The 17,770-nt window shown below is 44.3% G+C and overlaps 2 protein-coding genes across 2 annotated transcripts; both read right to left on the bottom strand.

Moving 5' to 3' along the window:
* Positions 1-7,341, bottom strand: LOC133892848 (glutamyl-tRNA reductase-binding protein, chloroplastic). Its single transcript, XM_062333815.1, has 13 exons — positions 7,330-7,341; positions 5,876-6,173; positions 5,654-5,719; positions 5,001-5,087; positions 4,428-4,526; positions 4,114-4,209; positions 3,905-3,970; positions 3,738-3,828; positions 3,406-3,473; positions 3,232-3,297; positions 2,424-2,474; positions 723-787; positions 1-373 (listed from the first exon to the last, which is right to left on the bottom strand). The coding sequence occupies exons 2-13, from the start codon at positions 6,077-6,079 to the stop codon at positions 307-309; spliced, it is 1,026 nt and encodes a 341-aa protein (XP_062189799.1). The 5' UTR covers positions 6,080-6,173; positions 7,330-7,341; the 3' UTR covers positions 1-306.
* A 6,709-nt stretch (positions 7,342-14,050) lies between these two features.
* Positions 14,051-16,460, bottom strand: LOC133892082 (probable leucine-rich repeat receptor-like protein kinase At1g68400). The gene is made up of 2 exons (XM_062332829.1): positions 15,013-16,460; positions 14,051-14,893 (listed from the first exon to the last, which is right to left on the bottom strand). The coding sequence occupies exons 1-2, from the start codon at positions 16,271-16,273 to the stop codon at positions 14,352-14,354; spliced, it is 1,803 nt and encodes a 600-aa protein (XP_062188813.1). The 5' UTR covers positions 16,274-16,460; the 3' UTR covers positions 14,051-14,351.
* Between the last annotated feature and the right edge of the window lie 1,310 nt (positions 16,461-17,770).

Raw genomic sequence — 17,770 nt, 5'->3', positions numbered from 1 at the left:
TTTTAGCTGTTAACATTTTTTGTATCCTTGCAATAAGATAGCCTTTTGTTTGGTGAACAATCAGCTAAAATAGTTGCATGGGAGCGAAGCGCTTCAGTGTGGTATGCAAGTCGCTTTTATTTGTTCAACTGGAAGTGCTTCACGTAAGCTGTTCTTGGTTATATACAGCAAAGTGACGTATCAAACCATGATATTTCTGTGGCTCCATCTTCAACTGGTGCTGAGACTGAACGGAAACCTAAGAGCTCTTGTTGATCTTGGTTTTCCTTCGTTTACATCGGCAAATCCATCACCTTCCAGATGACATCATTCGGCATGTGAAGATGAGGCTCTTGCAGCTTGGAGCATTTCCACAATTAGTGTCTTAACATCCCTATACAGGAATAACAAGCTGTTTTAGAGAACCAGTCGAGTGAATATTCAGAAACAACCACATCTTAGGTATCAATTTTAAATCATCATTCAGGATATTATAGAACTAGGAGTTCTTAGTAAACAAATTGCTCAGAGAACACATAACAATATCCAAACCCAATTAAACGGAAGGGCCTATAAAAGGATACAATGGAACAGGAAAAGAAAAAGAAAATGCTCCATCATGTTCAAAAACCCAAGTGGAAGGTCATAAAGAAAGCATCAGAGCAGTTATAACACAATGTAACAGGAAAAGGGGGAGTAGGCATCAAATTATAAGGCTAAGAGAGTCAAGAGTGCGGACTCACTTCCTGTCTTGCGCCTGCCTAGGGAAGGGAATACGCAACTTCAGAACACTTCCATCATAACCAGCCTGGAGAACAGAAAAGTGCACATATTAATGTTATAACAGGGTTGGGTTTTTCACTACACGAGACCAGAGTTCATTCGAAGTCCAACAAAAAGAAGTCTAAAGATATTACAATCAAGCATTTTATTATCTAAAGATATTACAATCAAGCATTTTATTATCAACAGATATTACAATCAAGCATTTTGTTATCCAGACAATAAAGGGCTACAAACGTCGAATCATCTATAGGTATTCGGCTCTAATGCCGCAATGCTGACTTTTATGGTCATTGATGCAAACTGAGTAGGCAGAATATAGCATCAAATTTTCAGATTTTATTCTTTTGAGAATTGTTAACACTACATCGAATGTGGTACTATCTCGGTATCTGGGAAGCACGGATACTTAAAAAAAATCCATGTATCAGTATCCGATACTGTATCGGATATGGATACTCCCGGGTACGTATCAGAGGTGTATCGGCCTATTTTATGATTTTCAAATAATTAAAATAATCCGAATACTTGTGCGATACCTCTTGGATACTTCTTCGATACCTCCTAGGGTAAATCCACTTCTCACATATCTGCTACACAGCGCACGCACAGCCGCACATATCTGTTGCCGTGTTGCGGGTCACGTCGCTCCTCCCAGTGCTGCCCGACACCTGTCGCCGCCCCGGCGCCCCACCTCCGCTGCCAGCTCTGCTCGGTGCCCGCCACCGCCCCCATGTCCGCCTGTGTGACGCCGTGCCCTCACCTCTGCCCGTCGCCACCCCCACATCCGCCGCCGCCCCGACATTCGCTGCCAGCTCCACCCGTCGCTCGACGCCTGCCCCCACCTCCACCGCCAGCTCCGCCCAACACCGCCCCCACGTCCGCCCGTGCGACGTCGTGCCCTCACCTCCGCCAATCGCAGCCCCCACGTCTGCCGCCAGCTCCGCCTAGCACCTGCCCCCACCTCCGCCGGTCTGCCCGTGGCCCAGATCCGCTGGTCGTCGCCCGCTTGCTACCCTGGTGAGCTTTTTCACTGAATGCATGATTGATTTGTGCCCGCCCCCACCTCCGAGCGCATGATAGTGTGCTAGGGTGATTCTTTGATTGATTTGTGCAAGCAAGAATAATCCAAGCATGATTCTCTGATTAATAGTGTGCAACTATGCAAGCATGATTCTCTGATTGATAGGCACACTAGTAAGCATGATTCTCTGATTGATTTGTGCAAGCATTATTGATTTGTCCACTCTATTCAAATTGATTTGTGCAAGCATGATTATGTGATTCACTGATTCAACTGGTGCCCTGGAGCACGCATGATAGTATAGACCACTCTATTCAAATTGATTTGTGCAAGCATGATTCACTGATTCTCTGATTCATTGGTTTTTCCTGAGCCCATCTTTTCTGAGCCTCTGTGTATGTTGTGATTGTTGTGATACGTGAAATGTATTTTTCATTTTTAATATATACATATATAGACGTATCCCCGCATCAGTGTTTTGGGAAAAATGGCGTATCGAAGTATCACGGTATCACGTATCTGTATCCGTATCGCCGTATCCGTGCAACATAGCTCAGTATGACATTGGGCGGGTTGGGGGCACCACGATACAATTTGTAAAGTACAAGAATAAGACACGGCCTTTAAAGAGTATTACCTTCACATTGAAACCAAGGCTATCCACATCCAGCATATAAGCAAAATCCACCTGAAATAGTTTGTGTTTGTCATCTCTCAAAATGTTGGAAAAGATTTTTTTGGTCAAATAATAGCACAAAATGGAGAAAATGTTAGATGGACTATACAAAGCACCAATGCATGCTCTTCTGAAAGAATTCATCCTGTGCTACTATTCCATGCTCCTGGGTGATCAAGACTACATGGTTTGGTAATATCGATAACCTACAGCACCTAGAAATGCTACACAGCTACAGCACTTAACCCAGTTCTTCATGTTGCAGATTCCAGCATACAGCAGAATAATACTTCTGGTTACCAAGTATACTGACAGGTATACATAACAGCCAGACTATAAAAGAATTGTTCGATTCATTGGTAAACTACTTTGTGAATTTTGAATGTGCAACTATTTTCCCAAGTCAAAACTTGCATGCGAACCTAGCTCTAGATGATATTTGCACCTTTGAATGTCTATCGGGCGAAAAAAAACTGCAACCGTATGATTGAGCAGAACATAATTTTCACTTTCTAAACAACAAGCACCATGATGCCTCAACACATGCAGTTCTCCTGCGTGTTCGAGAAAAAACAAAGCCTAAAGATATACATATACTGTCAAATAAAAAGTACTAGTTATATAGTAACAGACATAAACTACAATATAAAAAAATGGACAGCTTGCTCAGAATAACAATATTGAGGCACAACTTGCTTTAAGATGCTTAGATTTTGCAGCAACATCATTGGAATAAATGATGCACAAGTATACTTCATCGTGCACTTGCCTTAACAGTGGTTGAGTGTTGCACAATGAGCTTCGTATCATCAGCATGATCCTTATTCATGTGGCTCTGCAGTGTATATACACAAGTACAACAATGAAAGGTTGACACATTTAGTGTAAAAGTACAATAAATATATAAATGGTAAGACTAAAGGAAAACAGAATCCGGGCATACTGTAATAGGAGTAGAGAATTGAGATATTGGGTCAACTTTTGCTTCCTTGCACTCAGCGGCATTGAATTCTGGGGATGTTGACAACAGGTTAATATATCAGGCAACACTGTCACCAAGTTATTTTTCATCTCATATTTACAGAAATGACTTAGATGCAGCCTTATGCCAAAATATACATTTTCTATTAATGTAAAAATACCAATAGTAGGAGAATAAAATGGGATTAAAAAAACCAAATGAATGTTGATTAGACCCATGAACTCCTCGTTCTTGGATTACAGGGTTTCTTTTAGTGACTAGTTTTCCTCTAGGGTATTAAAAAAGCCATGTACCTCCAGAGCCAAGGAGAGCAGTTGCAACACCAGATACATAGCGCACAGCTTTCGGTTTAATGTGCAGGAAACTGAAGTCACCAAAGTCAACCTTAATTTTGCAAATTTTCATCAGAAATCAGTACTCCATAAAAATGCCTTTGAAAAATAACATTAAGAAAACATACCCAAAAAGCCTCAGGATGTCTTCGAAGGTACGCACTTCTCACTGAATCTTTTTCTTCATCAGAAACCTTTGAAGAATGAAGTCAGCAAAGACGGTTATCATCGGGTGACAAGCATATTATGATTTAGCAATGTATCTGTACAGACACGTAACAAGGAAAACACATGAGAGTATCTAGAGAGTGAGCAAGCGAGGGAGGGAGGGAATTACAGGGACAGCATCACCATATACAGTAATTACAGTATCTGTCCTGTCCTCGGGGTCTTTGGCAACGAGAAGTGAGCATTTAGGATTTCCAGAGAGATTCTGCAAAAATGGTAGCAAAACATAAGGGGAATTGATACGAAGAAATACGCTTTACAAATGGTGCCTGCATTTGGTGAATGTAGACTAGACAGTGCCATTGTGTGTGTTCCAGTGATGCTACCAAATGTTAGGCATCCATGCATAATGGGCATGAAAAAGTAAAAACAAGTGGCTTCACTCCATGTATACATAATCTTGAAAGCAGAAAACCATCTTACCTTTGAATGAACTGCTAAACTACTCACTGCTAATATGGGCGAACCATCCTGGTCACATGCAAAATCGACCATTGAACCAGATGGATAACCAGCATGCTCCTATAAATGGAATAATATATTAGCTCCAGTATAATTCTGCAAGATACATATATTGGAGTTCTGAAACTCTAGATTTTTGTTTGTTTAATCAACTAGTTAATGATAGAAGGAAACAAAAGAGAATTACATATTTTCACTTGTTTTTAATATTAATATTCTTCTCTCCGCACCAGGCAATCCATGAAACTATGACATGGTACAAAACTACAATCATGCTCCAGTGAATATGTGAGAAGTACAAGATGAACACACGTCAACATTCCAGTGAAAAATGGACTTCAGAGCATTACAAACAAATAATAAGTTTCAATAGGCAAGATGGTTCTTCATGAATAATGGGTCAGGATCTTCACACTGTCCAATGCTCACTGGCTACAAAACTGTTCAGAGGTAGAATGAGGAAAAGACTGACGAAATTTTTGTCCATCAAGACATGCAAATATAACAGCTTATGTGTTACGTAGTCTAGGATACCTGAGAATGGGTGGCAAGAACACCCCTGACACTTCGATCCAAAATTATCCGAATTTCTTCAACAGGAGGAAGACGAGCAGCTTTCGCCTATATTTGTGAGAGTCATGTATGAATAAGCAAGATGTAGGGACAATGAAAGATTAGCCTCTTCGTTTTGCAGCGTTCAAGTAATCAAAACTAAAATGATTGAAAACTTGGTTAAGTAACTTATTCGGACCTCCCAACTATTGCAAATATACTCATTCCACTGGTTAATCAAATATATTGTGGGAATCGACAAGGTTTGGGAAGGGAATACCAATGAATGTTTGGCTACAGACACTGAAGTCTCACAACCTTGGAACATGCAGATCTGGTTCTTGTAAACAAAACCATTCCTTCCTTGCTATGCTAATTGGGCAAAGAGATCACCACACCAAACAATAAGCCTATATCAAGCGAATAATAAGTCTTTCTGGGTGAACCCATTCGACTCCATAGCATATAGTCCAGTAGTCCACCCAGTACTTTTTGCCCCAAGGTTATGGAGTCCTCCACGGCACAACAGGCCCAGAACACCCGATTTACTTCATTTAAGTTCCATATTTACCGTCCCCATTTTATTACATACGCGACCCCCAAGGCAAGGCAACAATCAAGGCCAAGGGCTGCACCTGGTGGGCACGGATCACCTCGAACGCGTCCGCGGATCCGCCGGGGGCATCGGCAGGCGCCGCCATCTGCAGCGCAGACAAACAAGCACCAGAGCACCATCAGCCGAATCCATCACCGCAGACGCAGAGGCATTTCATCGAACACTTGGCGCGAGACCACACGGAATGGGTCAAATACGAGGAGGTGCGGCACGGGGAGCAGGGCGGAGAGGTGAGTCAGACCTGGGAGGACGCGAAGAAACGGCCGCAGCGGCGATTGCGGAGGCGCGGGTAGAGGAGAGGGGAGGAGGAGTGGACGTTACGGCGGTGGTTGCGCCAGCCATTATTTTGTAGGTGGAGCGGGAGGAGTAGGCGCGAGAACGTTGACGGCGAGGGGGCCGCCGACGCGAGGCGGGCGGCGCCCGGCGTGAGCAGGAAGGGCCTCATCGCGTGCACGCGTGCGCCAGTGAGCACGTCCCGGTGCCAGCGTCTGCGTGCAAGCGGCGAGCGGAGCCTCGCTGGCCGCTTGGTGTTCGCACGGGAGTTTTTTTTTTTAACATTTTCTAACTTAAAAAATTAAATAAATAGATTTTAGTTGAAAAAATTTAAAAAATAGACGTCTACCGCCTTCTAAAGGGCTGCAACACTTTTAGAGGACGATAAAGATGTCACGGTAAAAAAAGCAGGCCTTACTGCCCTCTCACCCTTGCAGCCACCTGAGAGTCGATTAGGCTACTTTTCCTGCAGTGAACGTTACTCAGCCGCTAAAATTTCTTTTACTATCTCCTCTATTCAAAACAATCTATTCAAAACAATGATCTTCTATTACTCTAAAAATTTTAAATTTTTTTTTTCATATTTCATAATCTATGTGCAACCTATTTTAATTGGATTCATAAAAAGCATATGTAGAATTTAAACTAAAATTCTCTAAAATTGTACTTTTATAACTTCTAGAAAATTGTTAGGGCATCAAATAAATTTCTAAAAATCTAGAAAAAAAATCACTAATATTCTTCTTATATGATGGAGTATTTTTTAAATTATTTTCAATCCTATACTATATGGTGAAAAAGTGAGTTCCTTTCTAATACTCTATTTATATTTATTTTTATAATGTTATGTGATATTCTTTTTTTAACTCTATTTGAATTCAAACATATACAAACCTAGGGCTAAAAATAATTTTAAAAATTAATCCATCATATAAAAAGAATATTAGTGAATTTTTTTGGATTTTTAGGAATTTATTTGATGCCCTAACAATGTCTAGAAGTTATAAAAGTACCTTTTTTTAAAATTTTAGTTTAAATTCTACACATACTTTCTAGATGAATCTAATTAAAATAGGCTACACATGGATTATGAAACATGTAAAAAAAATAGGATTTTTAGAGTAACAAAAGATCACTGTTTTAAACAGAGAAGACAGAAAAAAAATTTAGCGACTGAGTATTGTTCACTGCGGGAACATTAGCCTAACCGCCCTCTCAGATGGCTGTAAGGGCTTATCGGCCTCTCAGAGGACGGTAAGGCCTGTCTTTATCATCGTGGTATCCCTACCATACTCTGAAAGTGTTGCAGCCCTTTAAAAGGACGGTATGTATCTATTTTTTTTAATTTTTCACTCAAAATCTATTTATTTAATTTTTAAGTTAGAAAATGTAAAAAAAAAAAAAAAAAACTTGTTCGCACGGCACGGCAGCTGCGAGCGGCGGCCCTGTGAGCAGCTCGATGTCGAGCCGTGACGGCCTTAAACGGCACAAAGAGATGCATGGGCCGACACGAATGCACGATGGCAGATCAAACGGCCTGACAAAGATTACCTGGCCCATTGCGACCACTTGGGCGCCGGCATGGTTATTTCGAGAGAAAAAAAAGTCTACTTTACCTCTTCAATTGTTCCGCTAAAAAAGAATTACAAATTTAGTATGCAAACCCTAACTGCCATCGGGAGGGAGATATGAGGACAATGAAGGAGTAGCCCCATCCAAGGACTCACCACGGGTTCCTTTCCACTCTTCGCTGGCCTTTTTCAAAAGTAATTTTATATTTTTTTAGTTTCTTCAGTATTCTTTTCTAGATTAAGTTTTTCTCTCTTATAATTTTTTTTATATTTTGCTTACCCGCAATGGGTTATATCAAACCAACTCACTTATAAGATAATAGTGACACCTACGTTGAAGGCTGATTCCTAATTGAGATGGTTATAAATAAACCCTCTCTGATTTTCTTTTGACAAACAACATTGCTAGTTTGCTACCAAGAGACTTGTAGCAAGTACTAACCATCTATGAAGATATATAAAAGTATATTTACTGCATCTATGATAGTTGACAATCATATTTTCGTTGCAAGATCTCGACTCTTCAATGAGGAAGATCAAGAAGTTCAGCATGTTTCATCGTCACAAGGACTTGATGGTAGCAAATTATTCATTTAAGATATTCAATATAATAGTTAGGTACTCATATACTTGCTTGCATTATTATTAATATAAGTTAGAGGGTATTTCTCTAAAAAAACTTCCTTCCACTCTTGCCAAGTCTGATTTCCCTCTTGAAATACAAAACCAGACATCTATCGCCTCGAAATTTCAGTACCATTCAGTTTACCCCCTTGACCCAAAACCATACCGGTTTTACTGACATGGCTCATCTAGTCAGCAAAAAATAGTACAGGCCCACTTGTCAGGCTCTATCTTCCATCTCCCTCTCCTCCCCATCTCCTTCCTCTAGCCATGGCGCTGGTCCCCATCTCCATTCTCCTGTTTCCACCCTTGGCATTGATCGGAAGCTCGCGTAGGCAGCCACACGCATAGACGTTGTCGTCTTATCTGCACGGGTCCTGCCCCTGCGCGTCACCGCGGTTCGGCCTCGCGTGCCGCCGCCGTAGCGGCGCACTCACTTGCCGCACCCGCCACGCGCGCCCGGCTCGACTCCGAATCCCACTGGCATCGCCGCGGCTTGTCTGGCCTGCCACCTAGCGCTCGCCAGGACCGGCGGTGATAGTGTGGGCAATTGAGATGTAAATAAAATTATTTCGATTCTACTATCATACGGTGCACACAGGGGGACGCCATGCCCGGCTTGCCAAGCTCATGGCAACAGAGGGAGAAGTCCGGGGACCTCGTACAAGTAGCAAAATGGAACGAGCAGGACGCTAGGGTTCTTACGGTGGTGGCTTCATGGCCGGAGTGGTGACGGACAAGGTTGGCGACAGACATAGTCTCCTTGCCTATTACAGGCTCGACGGAATGCCCACCTCCACGTTCACCTCCAGAGTTCGCTGCCGTGCTTGCTGGCGGTTCGTTGGCATCCGACTGCGATGAAGGACTAACTCTACAAGTATGAGTCCATGGCCTCGACGCGCGCGGCACCGTGGGTGGCTGTATCTCGACGACTAAGTGGGCGGAGGAGTGATGCCGGTGACGAGCTAGGCGGCAGTGTGAGGCGGCATGAAGACTGAAGGGTACGTGAAGCATGTATGTCGTATACTTACGTGTGACTGTACAGGGTTTTTGTTTTTGAGCGAATGACTGTACAGGTTTTCAAGTGGCTGCAAAATCATGCACCGGATGTTCCTGGTGAATTGGATATATGGATCTCACCCAGTGGCCATGGTTAAAAAATCTACGGTAACCGCTTAAAAGCTGCGATAACCGAACTTCTCGGTCCGGTCCAGTTTCAGAAACCGAACGGTAATCGAATTTGAATTCAAAAAATTCGAAAAAATAATTCAAAAAAATCTTTTAAAAACTAGACACAATTCTAAGACCTTATGTGAAAAAAAAATTCAAAAATAATGTCGTTTGCATCATATTCTCTAGGGAGGAAGTTTGAAAAAAATAAAACGTGCGGCTCACTTATTAACTCATGTTAAGAAAAAGTTTAACATACAAACACATATTTTTCTTATGTAAAACGTATTTTAAGAGAATCTTTAAAATTGATTTCACTTTATATAGAGTTTTATTAATTTCTCTATGACTTTTACAAAGTTCACGAGCATAAAATGAATATGTTAAGAAACAGCATTGTAATTAACTTTTTCATGTCTACTATTATTTTTTCTACGTAAATCATAATATAAATAAGCTAATGAAAGTGGTTTCACTCATTTTTTAGGTGTGATGAGTCAGTTATGAATTAATCTAGTCGCAACACATTTACACAATCATGCATGTTACAATAACTAATTAATGAGTTCATGTATTTTTAAAAAACATAGGATCATGTTATCGAGAAAACCGCTCGATAAATCGAGAAAACCAAGCGGTTACCTAGAAAACCGAGTGGTTATTGATAATACAGAAAATTCGAGAAAACCGCTCGATAAAATGCAAAAACCGCTCTGTAACCGGTTTGGACCGATTACCGAACGGTTAAAATCACGATTTTTTTTCAAATTTTAAATTTTGCCAAAAAAAATTTCTCTAAATTTTTTTAAATTTTTGACCAATAACTACGATTATCGCGAATTTTCGAGCTCGATCAGTAGCTTAACCTTGCTAGTGGCTCGCTACGCCATCTCTTGTACTTCTTTGATGGGATCGAAGGGGTATTTTAACCGTTTTTTAAGAGTTGAGGGTGATAGATGTCTAGTGGTGGTGTGGGGGAAGGGGAATCGAATTGGGACAAAGGTTAAGGGAGATGAAATAGACTTTTTCCTTATTTCGAGGCCAGTGATCGATCCAGCCCAGTAGGAGATTACGCGCGCCAGCCCGCGGACTAAATGGCCTGGCGGAGATCACCGTGGTCCAGCCCGCTAGGAGATCACGAGGGCCGACACGAGTTCACGACAGGACGACGTGACAAGCCCGCATGGCTCAGGCCGTTGGCTTCGGCGTGGCTCAGCCGCTCAGGCCGTTGTCGTGACGCGCGAGGAAAGGAGGCGGGCGTACCCGCCCTCGCGCACGCCGCAAAAGCAATGACGACCAACGCCAGCCAAGTCGTCACGCTCACGCACATACCGAACCGGAAGAGAAAAGAAATAAAATTGGAATGTTCTAGGAGCAGTGCGAAACGCATTTTCCTACTGCCCGCGGACTTTTGCTTCCGGCGAAGCTCCACTGCTCACGCGGCCTTCCAGGGTTGATTGTTTCTCCAACCTCCCGTCACGACCTGCCATCCATCCTCGCTCTGGGCAGCCGGCGATTTTGCACTCCAACGCGTGTTGTTAGTTAGCAAGTTGCGATCAGGTTGAACTCCGGCAGGTTTGACATTTCTACCGGGAAGTCCAGAGCAAACGGTGCACACACACGAGGGTATCGCAGTCGCAGCAGGAATAGCACCGAAATATGGAAAATTTAGGTTCTTGTTATTATACCGTTTTGACTTTTGCTATCGTTTTTGTTTATATCATTAGTTCTAAAAACTTGTTTGATCATTGCTATTAGTTAGAACGGTTCATCCAACTAGTGATATGAGCCTAAAAATATTAAAGCCAGTAACATGATTTTTGATATTATAAAATTAACAATATCGAAACTACAATTGATACAACGATAAGAAGAATATAAATTTCCCCCAAAATATCTACGATACCTTTCACAGGGAAGCGGTCTTGGGCGGAGAACGGACAAAGAGAAGGAAGCCGAACGAACATCGGTGGCATGGCGCCATTACGGAGGAGTATTTTACTTTGACAGCTAACCTGTGGGACCATCGCAACTGTCGCGCCAGCTGTTCCCACGAGGCTGGTCTTCCCCACGCGCCTGTGACCGTTCGCCCGTGGATCCTCTGAGTCCCAGTCCCCATGTGACCCCTGGCGGAGCTCGTATTTTCCGGACGTGCACTCTTAATGGACACAAATTCTCGTAGGCACAGCATGTTCAAATTCCACGAGACCAAACTGCTTCGTTTAAGAATTTATAAATAAACTCTGGCAGTAACGCAGTTCCAAGTGTACCGTGGAAAGTTCCCAAGCGATTTCAGGCTAGTTTGCTAGTTCCGCGTTGGCTTTGGCCCTCTGAAACGTGATTCCGGGACAAGATTGCAAAACGAAGATCTGTAAAAACGCCGGCGACGCGCTCAAAGCCTCACAACGAAAGCGCGTGGCGTGGTCAGAGAGGATCCCAACGGCCCGCGCGCCCCGCCCAACAGCAAGTGCCAGCCTGCCTGATCGGCCGGGCCGCACCAAACCCGGAACCCAACAAATGGCCAGCCGTGCTTCGTGCTCTCCTTCCCCTCCGGCCCTCCCCCACCCCCCAGGCCTCTATATAAACCTCGCCCCCTCCTCCGTCCTCCCCCACCTCCCGCTGAGCCGCCTCTCCTCGCCTACTGCTAGCGTGCATCTCTCTAGACTCCGCTACTCTCCTAGAGAGATCCGATCCCACGCAGCCGAATAAACCTAGCCCCGCAGCCCGCTCATCCCAACACAAGCCTCGCAGATGGCCGGTCTCAGGATGAAGTTCGTCGCCGCCGCCGCCATGGCCGCCGCGCTCGTCGCGTCCGCCGCCGCCGCCGAGGCTCCGGCGCCGGCGCCCGTCTCCGACGCGGCCGCCGCGGTGCCCCTCGCAGCGGCGTCCCTCGCCGCCGCGGCGTTCGGCTACCTCTTCTGCTAGATCTGCCCGCGCGGTAGCCAGCCAGATGTGTCCTCACATCTGGTTTCGCCTGTTCTTCTTCTTGGGTCCGTTGATTCGTTCCGAGTCTTGTCCAGGTGTGGGCGTGTGTATGTACGAGAAGTCTCGGTGGTGTGCCATCTGGGTGGCGCGGGAGGTGTTGCGTAGTACGTGATTCTTTGTGGTGGTGATCGGTCATGTACTTACTCCTTTTCTCGTTATCAATGAGATCATTTATTTGATTCTTTCCAGCTTAAACAACAAGTGCACACGATTAATGCGATATTCAGCATGTTGCTCTACCACACTAATATGCAGTCTGCGATAAAAAATGTAATCGTTTCGATCTGCCCCGATCTCATCGTTGCAAAGGAAACGCGGCATTGTTCTTGGATTCATCCAATCTGTAAAATCTGAGACGAAGATCGAATGGTATATCTGAAACCACCAAATTCACCGTTGAACAATCATATCTGAAGGTGGGGAAAACGACCGTATTTTCTGGCGTGGAGCAAATTTATTGTTCAAGGTTCGATGGGAAAAATGCCAGCGTTATGTGCCAGCGAATAACGAAATAACGAGCTTTTGATTTTAGTCTCCCGAGGTTCGTTTGGGGTTGTTGATTGGTTTGGTGAAGGGCCCCAAAGGCTGAAATGATTGAAGCGTGTTGCGTTGCCAGCCATCAGCCATGTGCTGCTCGTTAAGCACTGGTCCACGACTCCGTATGAGTTGTCTCGAACTTTTTTAAAAAATAATATTATTTTATTAGAAATTGCAAAAATATAATTCAAAATGAGAAAATTACAGATATACGTGCACATCGGTTCTCCGATTAAAAATCATAATTTTTTCGTATGATCTCAGAAAGAGATAATATTAATATATAAAATTTGTATCTATTGATGATATATATAGTGATCACTTTTTCATTTAAATTTATTTAAATATCCAAAAAATGATGAAATTTCAGATCTAGGTTTTCAGATATGTAAATTCTAACCATTTTTTGGACATTTAAGTGGATTTAAATGGAAAGGTAATTCAACTATAAAGTTGTAGATATCGTTGATAGATATAATTTTCGTATATATATTATCTTTATATAAGATTCTATGAAAATGTTATAATTTATTTAAGCATAGTTATAGGTCTTTTATTGGCCTAACGAATTGAAGTGCTGACATATGTATATATATATATATACACAATTTTTCTATTTTAAATGATATTTTTATAATTTTTCAATAAAATGATAATATTTTTTTAAAAAAAGAGTTGTCTCGGTAGGGGCAGCCCTACCGTCTGTATCGTGGCTGGCCTGGCATGGTAGAAACTGAACACGAATGGTGCACGGTGCGCCGTCGCGATCGACGAAGCCGTCAAGCCGTGCGTTTACACGCACAAAGTGACATTCTAGTGCTGTGGGAAGTGCTTTATGGGAATCGCAAAGTGAGCCCTTGATTTTCTCGCCAAGTTGGTCAAAATGCCAGTGTGGTTTTTTTTTAACGAGCGTACAGCTGCAAATGCAAGTTGATGTCGTCTCGTTTCCTGCTGCCAGAGAGAATTTGGGATCGTGAGAAATGAATTCGTTTCGGGCACTGATCTTTTTCTTTTTTGAGACAACGTTTTGGGCTCTAATCAAGCCGTTAAGCTCGAATTTGGCAAAAGTAAGCCCACCAGACCTAAGCTTGTAATTGGGCCATTAGTTTGCTGGTGGCTTTGGGCCTGCGTTGAAGGATGCGATTGGCTACACCGACGCCCAACGTTGGCTCTCCCATACAGAGTTGTAGCTCCATATCAAATTTTAAGATTGTATGTTAAGACAAAATACTTTTAGTATATTCACATCTTGAGCTTTATAAATTTCTAGAACTAAGAATACATAGAGCTTTACCAAACATACTCATTATCTGGTTGCAGCAAACTAACACGTGACTCCATCTAAAAAAAACACTCGATCCTGGGGCTTGCTGTCCAGAAGATCAAGCAATTTGTGCCACGATTTTAATACGCATATTCGATGCGTCCTTCTCTCGCATGCAAGAAAGTTTTTTTCTACGGCATTTCGACATCTTCAACATAACATACCTAGCTAGACTCTACTGCAGTTACGTCCTAACTAGCGACTGGTAACTGACGAGCTAAGCAGCAGCTGCTTCACATGAACTCGCCCATCATTGCAAGCACCTGCGCCATCCTGGGCCTCTCCTCCGGCACCTCGGCGGTGCACAGCATCCCGATCTTCACCATCCCCATCGTGTCGTCGCCCCCCTCGCCGCACTCCTCGCCGTCCGCGGCCTTGTGACCGGTCACCACCTCCAGGAGCACCATCCCAAAGCTGTACACGTCCGACTCCTGCGTCGCCCTCGCGCCCGCGCCGGACGCCAGCTCCGGCGCCGCGTACCCGTGCCACCCGCTCGACGGTGCCGACGTCGTCGCCGCGGACCGGTCCAGGAACAGGTCGGGCGGGCACCGGGCCTGCGGGATAATGGACTGATGGATGTTGGTGGCGTAGCGCATGAGCCCGCACTCGGAGACGCACGAGCCGCCGCGCTCGTCCAGGAGGATGTTGGACGGCTTCACGTTCGCGTGCACCAGCGCCGGCCGCGCCGGGAACGTGTGGATGTAGTTCAGCCCCTGCGCCGCGCCGAACAGGATGCCCTTCTTAGTCGCCCAATCCAAGCTTCTCATGCCTCCACCTGCAACAACCAATTAGGAACACAACTAGCATCAACACCAAATTGGTCATGCATTTGGAATGTGCAATACGCCATTGCTGTGTAATCAGCGGCCGATTTCAGATTCTAGCGCGACGTACCATTGCCTTGCAGAAGGGACTGGAGGCTCCCGTTGGGGAGGTAGTCGTAGACGAGCAGCCGCTCCCCGTTGGAGTTGCAGTATCCTCTGAGGCTGACGACGTGCCGGTGCCGGAGCCGGCCGACGAGCCGCATGTGGCGGTCGAAGGCCTTGCTCCGGCAAGCGGGGAACTGTAGCGCGCTCAGGCGCTTCACGGCCACCACGATGCCGTCCTCGAGGACCGCCTTGTACGTGCTCCCAGACACGCCCTTTCCGAGCACCTCCGCCGAGGCCTTGAGGAGGCTCTCCAGCCGCAGCTCCTCGCCGCCCTCGAAGCAGACCAGCGCACCGCTCTTCTGGCACTTCTCGTCCCCGTTCGTCCTCTTGTCTTCCTCCTCGAAGCAGAGCGCCGCATCGGAAGCATCCTTCGCAGACCGGAGCTTTCTCCTCATGTAGACGAACATGGCCACAGAGATAGCTAACGAGACAGTGATGAGCACCGCATTACCAATGCCGGTGGCCATGAGCGCTGTCAGGTTAAGCTTACTGAAGCCTCCATTGCTAGAAGAAACACTACCACCGGTGTTCGCTGCTGCACTAGGAGATTGAGCAGCAATACTAGTGGTAGCATTTGAAGAACTATCTGATCCTAATGCATTAGAAGCATGAACACATCTTGGAAGAGGCTGCCCACAGAGAGCAAGATTGCCGCTGAACGACGAGCTCGGGAACCTGGACAGATCGCCGGAGATCTCCCCAGCGAGCTTGTTCCCTGATACGTTGAAGCTCCTGAGCATCGGAACGCGCAGCGCCTCCAAGCCTCCATGGAAGCCGTTATGCTCTGCACTAAGAGTGAGCAAAGAACCCAGCGAAACGCTGAGGCTTCCACTGAGGATGTTGTGGGAAACCAGCAGGTGCCTCAGCCATGGGCTCGTGGAGTTATCCAGGTGAGGGAGAGGGCCGGACAGGGAGTTGTTCCTGACGGCGAGCACCCTAATCTGGCTGAGCCGAAGGAGAGGAGCCACGGCGCCGACCAGCGAGGCGTTGTCCAGGAAGACCCCCACCACCCTGCCCCTGTAGCACCGGGTCCCGAACCATGTGCCGGAGCACGGGTTGGGGCCGACCCAGGTCTCCAGGGCGGTGGCGTTTGGGTTGTAGGCCTTGAAGGAGAGGAGCGAGGGAAGGTCCTGGTGGCCACCATTGGCAACCTCTCCATGAACGAGTCTTGTCGATAGGTAGCAGAGGAGGAGGAGCAGGGATGAGCAATGGCGGAAGCTAGGCATTTTGGTCGGCACAATGATTAATTTTTAGCCCGTGTTTGACTGAGAAATCGACGAGTTTTATAGCACGAGGTAACAAAACTGCGCAGGGAAGTAGAAATTTTTGAAACGCACACGAGTAGAAGCGTAGAACAATGACGAGCAGAGGGGTCCAAAATGGAAAGCTGGGTAGTAGTGTCCCACTGTGCCACTGTGTTGAGGGTGACGGTGAGAAGCGGGCGCCATGGAGGACAGGAGGAGAAGTCAAGGAGGTAAAGGCGAAGAGGGAGCAGACAAAGGCACTTTTTTTCTCCTTGGGCAGAAGGAATTTGGACGGATTTGGTGGGCTGCACACGTATCCATCATCTCTAACTATATTCTTCACTTTCTAATTCGAACAGTTTTTCTTTAAGAGATTTCGATTTGTAAACAAAAGAAAAAAGAATCTCAAAATGAAAAAAGTAGAAGAGATAACCATTTCATAAAAGAACCATAAAGAAAAACTATTAAAACTAGCGCATCAACATGTGAAACTGCACATGCTAAAAATTTAGCTTACGACTGAATTGTAGATATTTTTATTAATAATGGTTGTATGCTAAGATACATCAACTATTTATATTTAAATATTGGAATGTAAAATATAAATATAATTTTTTTCATAATATTAGAATCATGTTTATTATTTATGAATAGATCTAATTTAAAATTTTATTTTATGTGTTATGCAAATAGATTTTTATTTGTTTCTTGATTTTTTGAAATTATTATTATTTTTAATGTCATCACCGTATCTCATATTATTATTCTTGGAAATACATTATAAAGTTTTTGATATTATTTTTATGTGATAATCTGTAATATGATTGCGTTACGTTGTTTTAATTTTATAATGTTTGATTACACGCATATTTAATTGGTATATTTTAATTAATTTGGAAATGTGTGTTGATTGCTATCGTAATTAAGCTGAAGTTTGCTAACGTAATCTTGTTGGACAAATGATATCTATAAAAAAAAAAGAAAGACAAGATAGGAAGTAGTCTTGGAGCTGAACTCTATGATTTGTTTTTTAATCTTCTATGTAGTTTCATCTGTTTGTTGATCATGGTTACAGTTAGCTAATCAATTAATTTGACGGTTAGATGTTTTGCTTTTTTATGAAAATTTCTATGATTTTTTTAGATTAACATGAATAAAAAAGATCTTCAATTAGTAGATATAAGATACTAAAGGAATTAACAATACCTTCGCAAAAGTATCGAGACTAGCAAAGGCAAACGGTTCGCGATGCTTTACGGAAATGGCCAAAAGGAAGCGAGAGGGCTCTGGGTTCCATGGTCACGAGAGTACCGAGACAGAATTGGCGTCTGGTGCGACCAGCATGGGAGCAACCAAGATTCCATCCGTCACTTTGCAATAGTTTCACAGTGAACTGGGCTCAGGTGTCAGGGCGTTTTTTTTCCTGGGTTCGTTCGTGCACTGGGCCGGTGTCTGGTCACGCAGCGAGGCCTCGCCATC

The sequence above is a fragment of the Phragmites australis genome, chromosome 15 (assembly GCF_958298935.1).
Source record: "Phragmites australis chromosome 15, lpPhrAust1.1, whole genome shotgun sequence".
NCBI classification, from domain to species: Eukaryota; Viridiplantae; Streptophyta; class Magnoliopsida; order Poales; family Poaceae; genus Phragmites; species Phragmites australis.
This window is presented reverse-complemented; position numbering and strand designations above follow the sequence as displayed.

Excerpts from the sequence above, each read along its gene's own strand:
- LOC133892848 (XM_062333815.1), bottom strand. The coding sequence starts at position 6,079 with ATGAGGCCCTTCCTGCTCACGCCGGGCGCCGCCCGCCTCGCGTCGGCG. Across the intron at positions 4,527-5,000 it reads TTCTTGCCACCCATTCTCAG|GAGCATGCTGGTTATCCATC; the intron begins GTATCCTAGACT and ends TTCCATTTATAG. Across the intron at positions 3,474-3,737 it reads TGCTCTCCTTGGCTCTGGAG|AATTCAATGCCGCTGAGTGC; the intron begins GTACATGGCTTT and ends CAACATCCCCAG.
- LOC133892082 (XM_062332829.1), bottom strand. The coding sequence starts at position 16,273 with ATGCCTAGCTTCCGCCATTGCTCATCCCTGCTCCTCCTCCTCTGCTAC. Across the intron at positions 14,894-15,012 it reads GTCCCTTCTGCAAGGCAATG|GTGGAGGCATGAGAAGCTTG; the intron begins GTACGTCGCGCT and ends TGGTTGTTGCAG.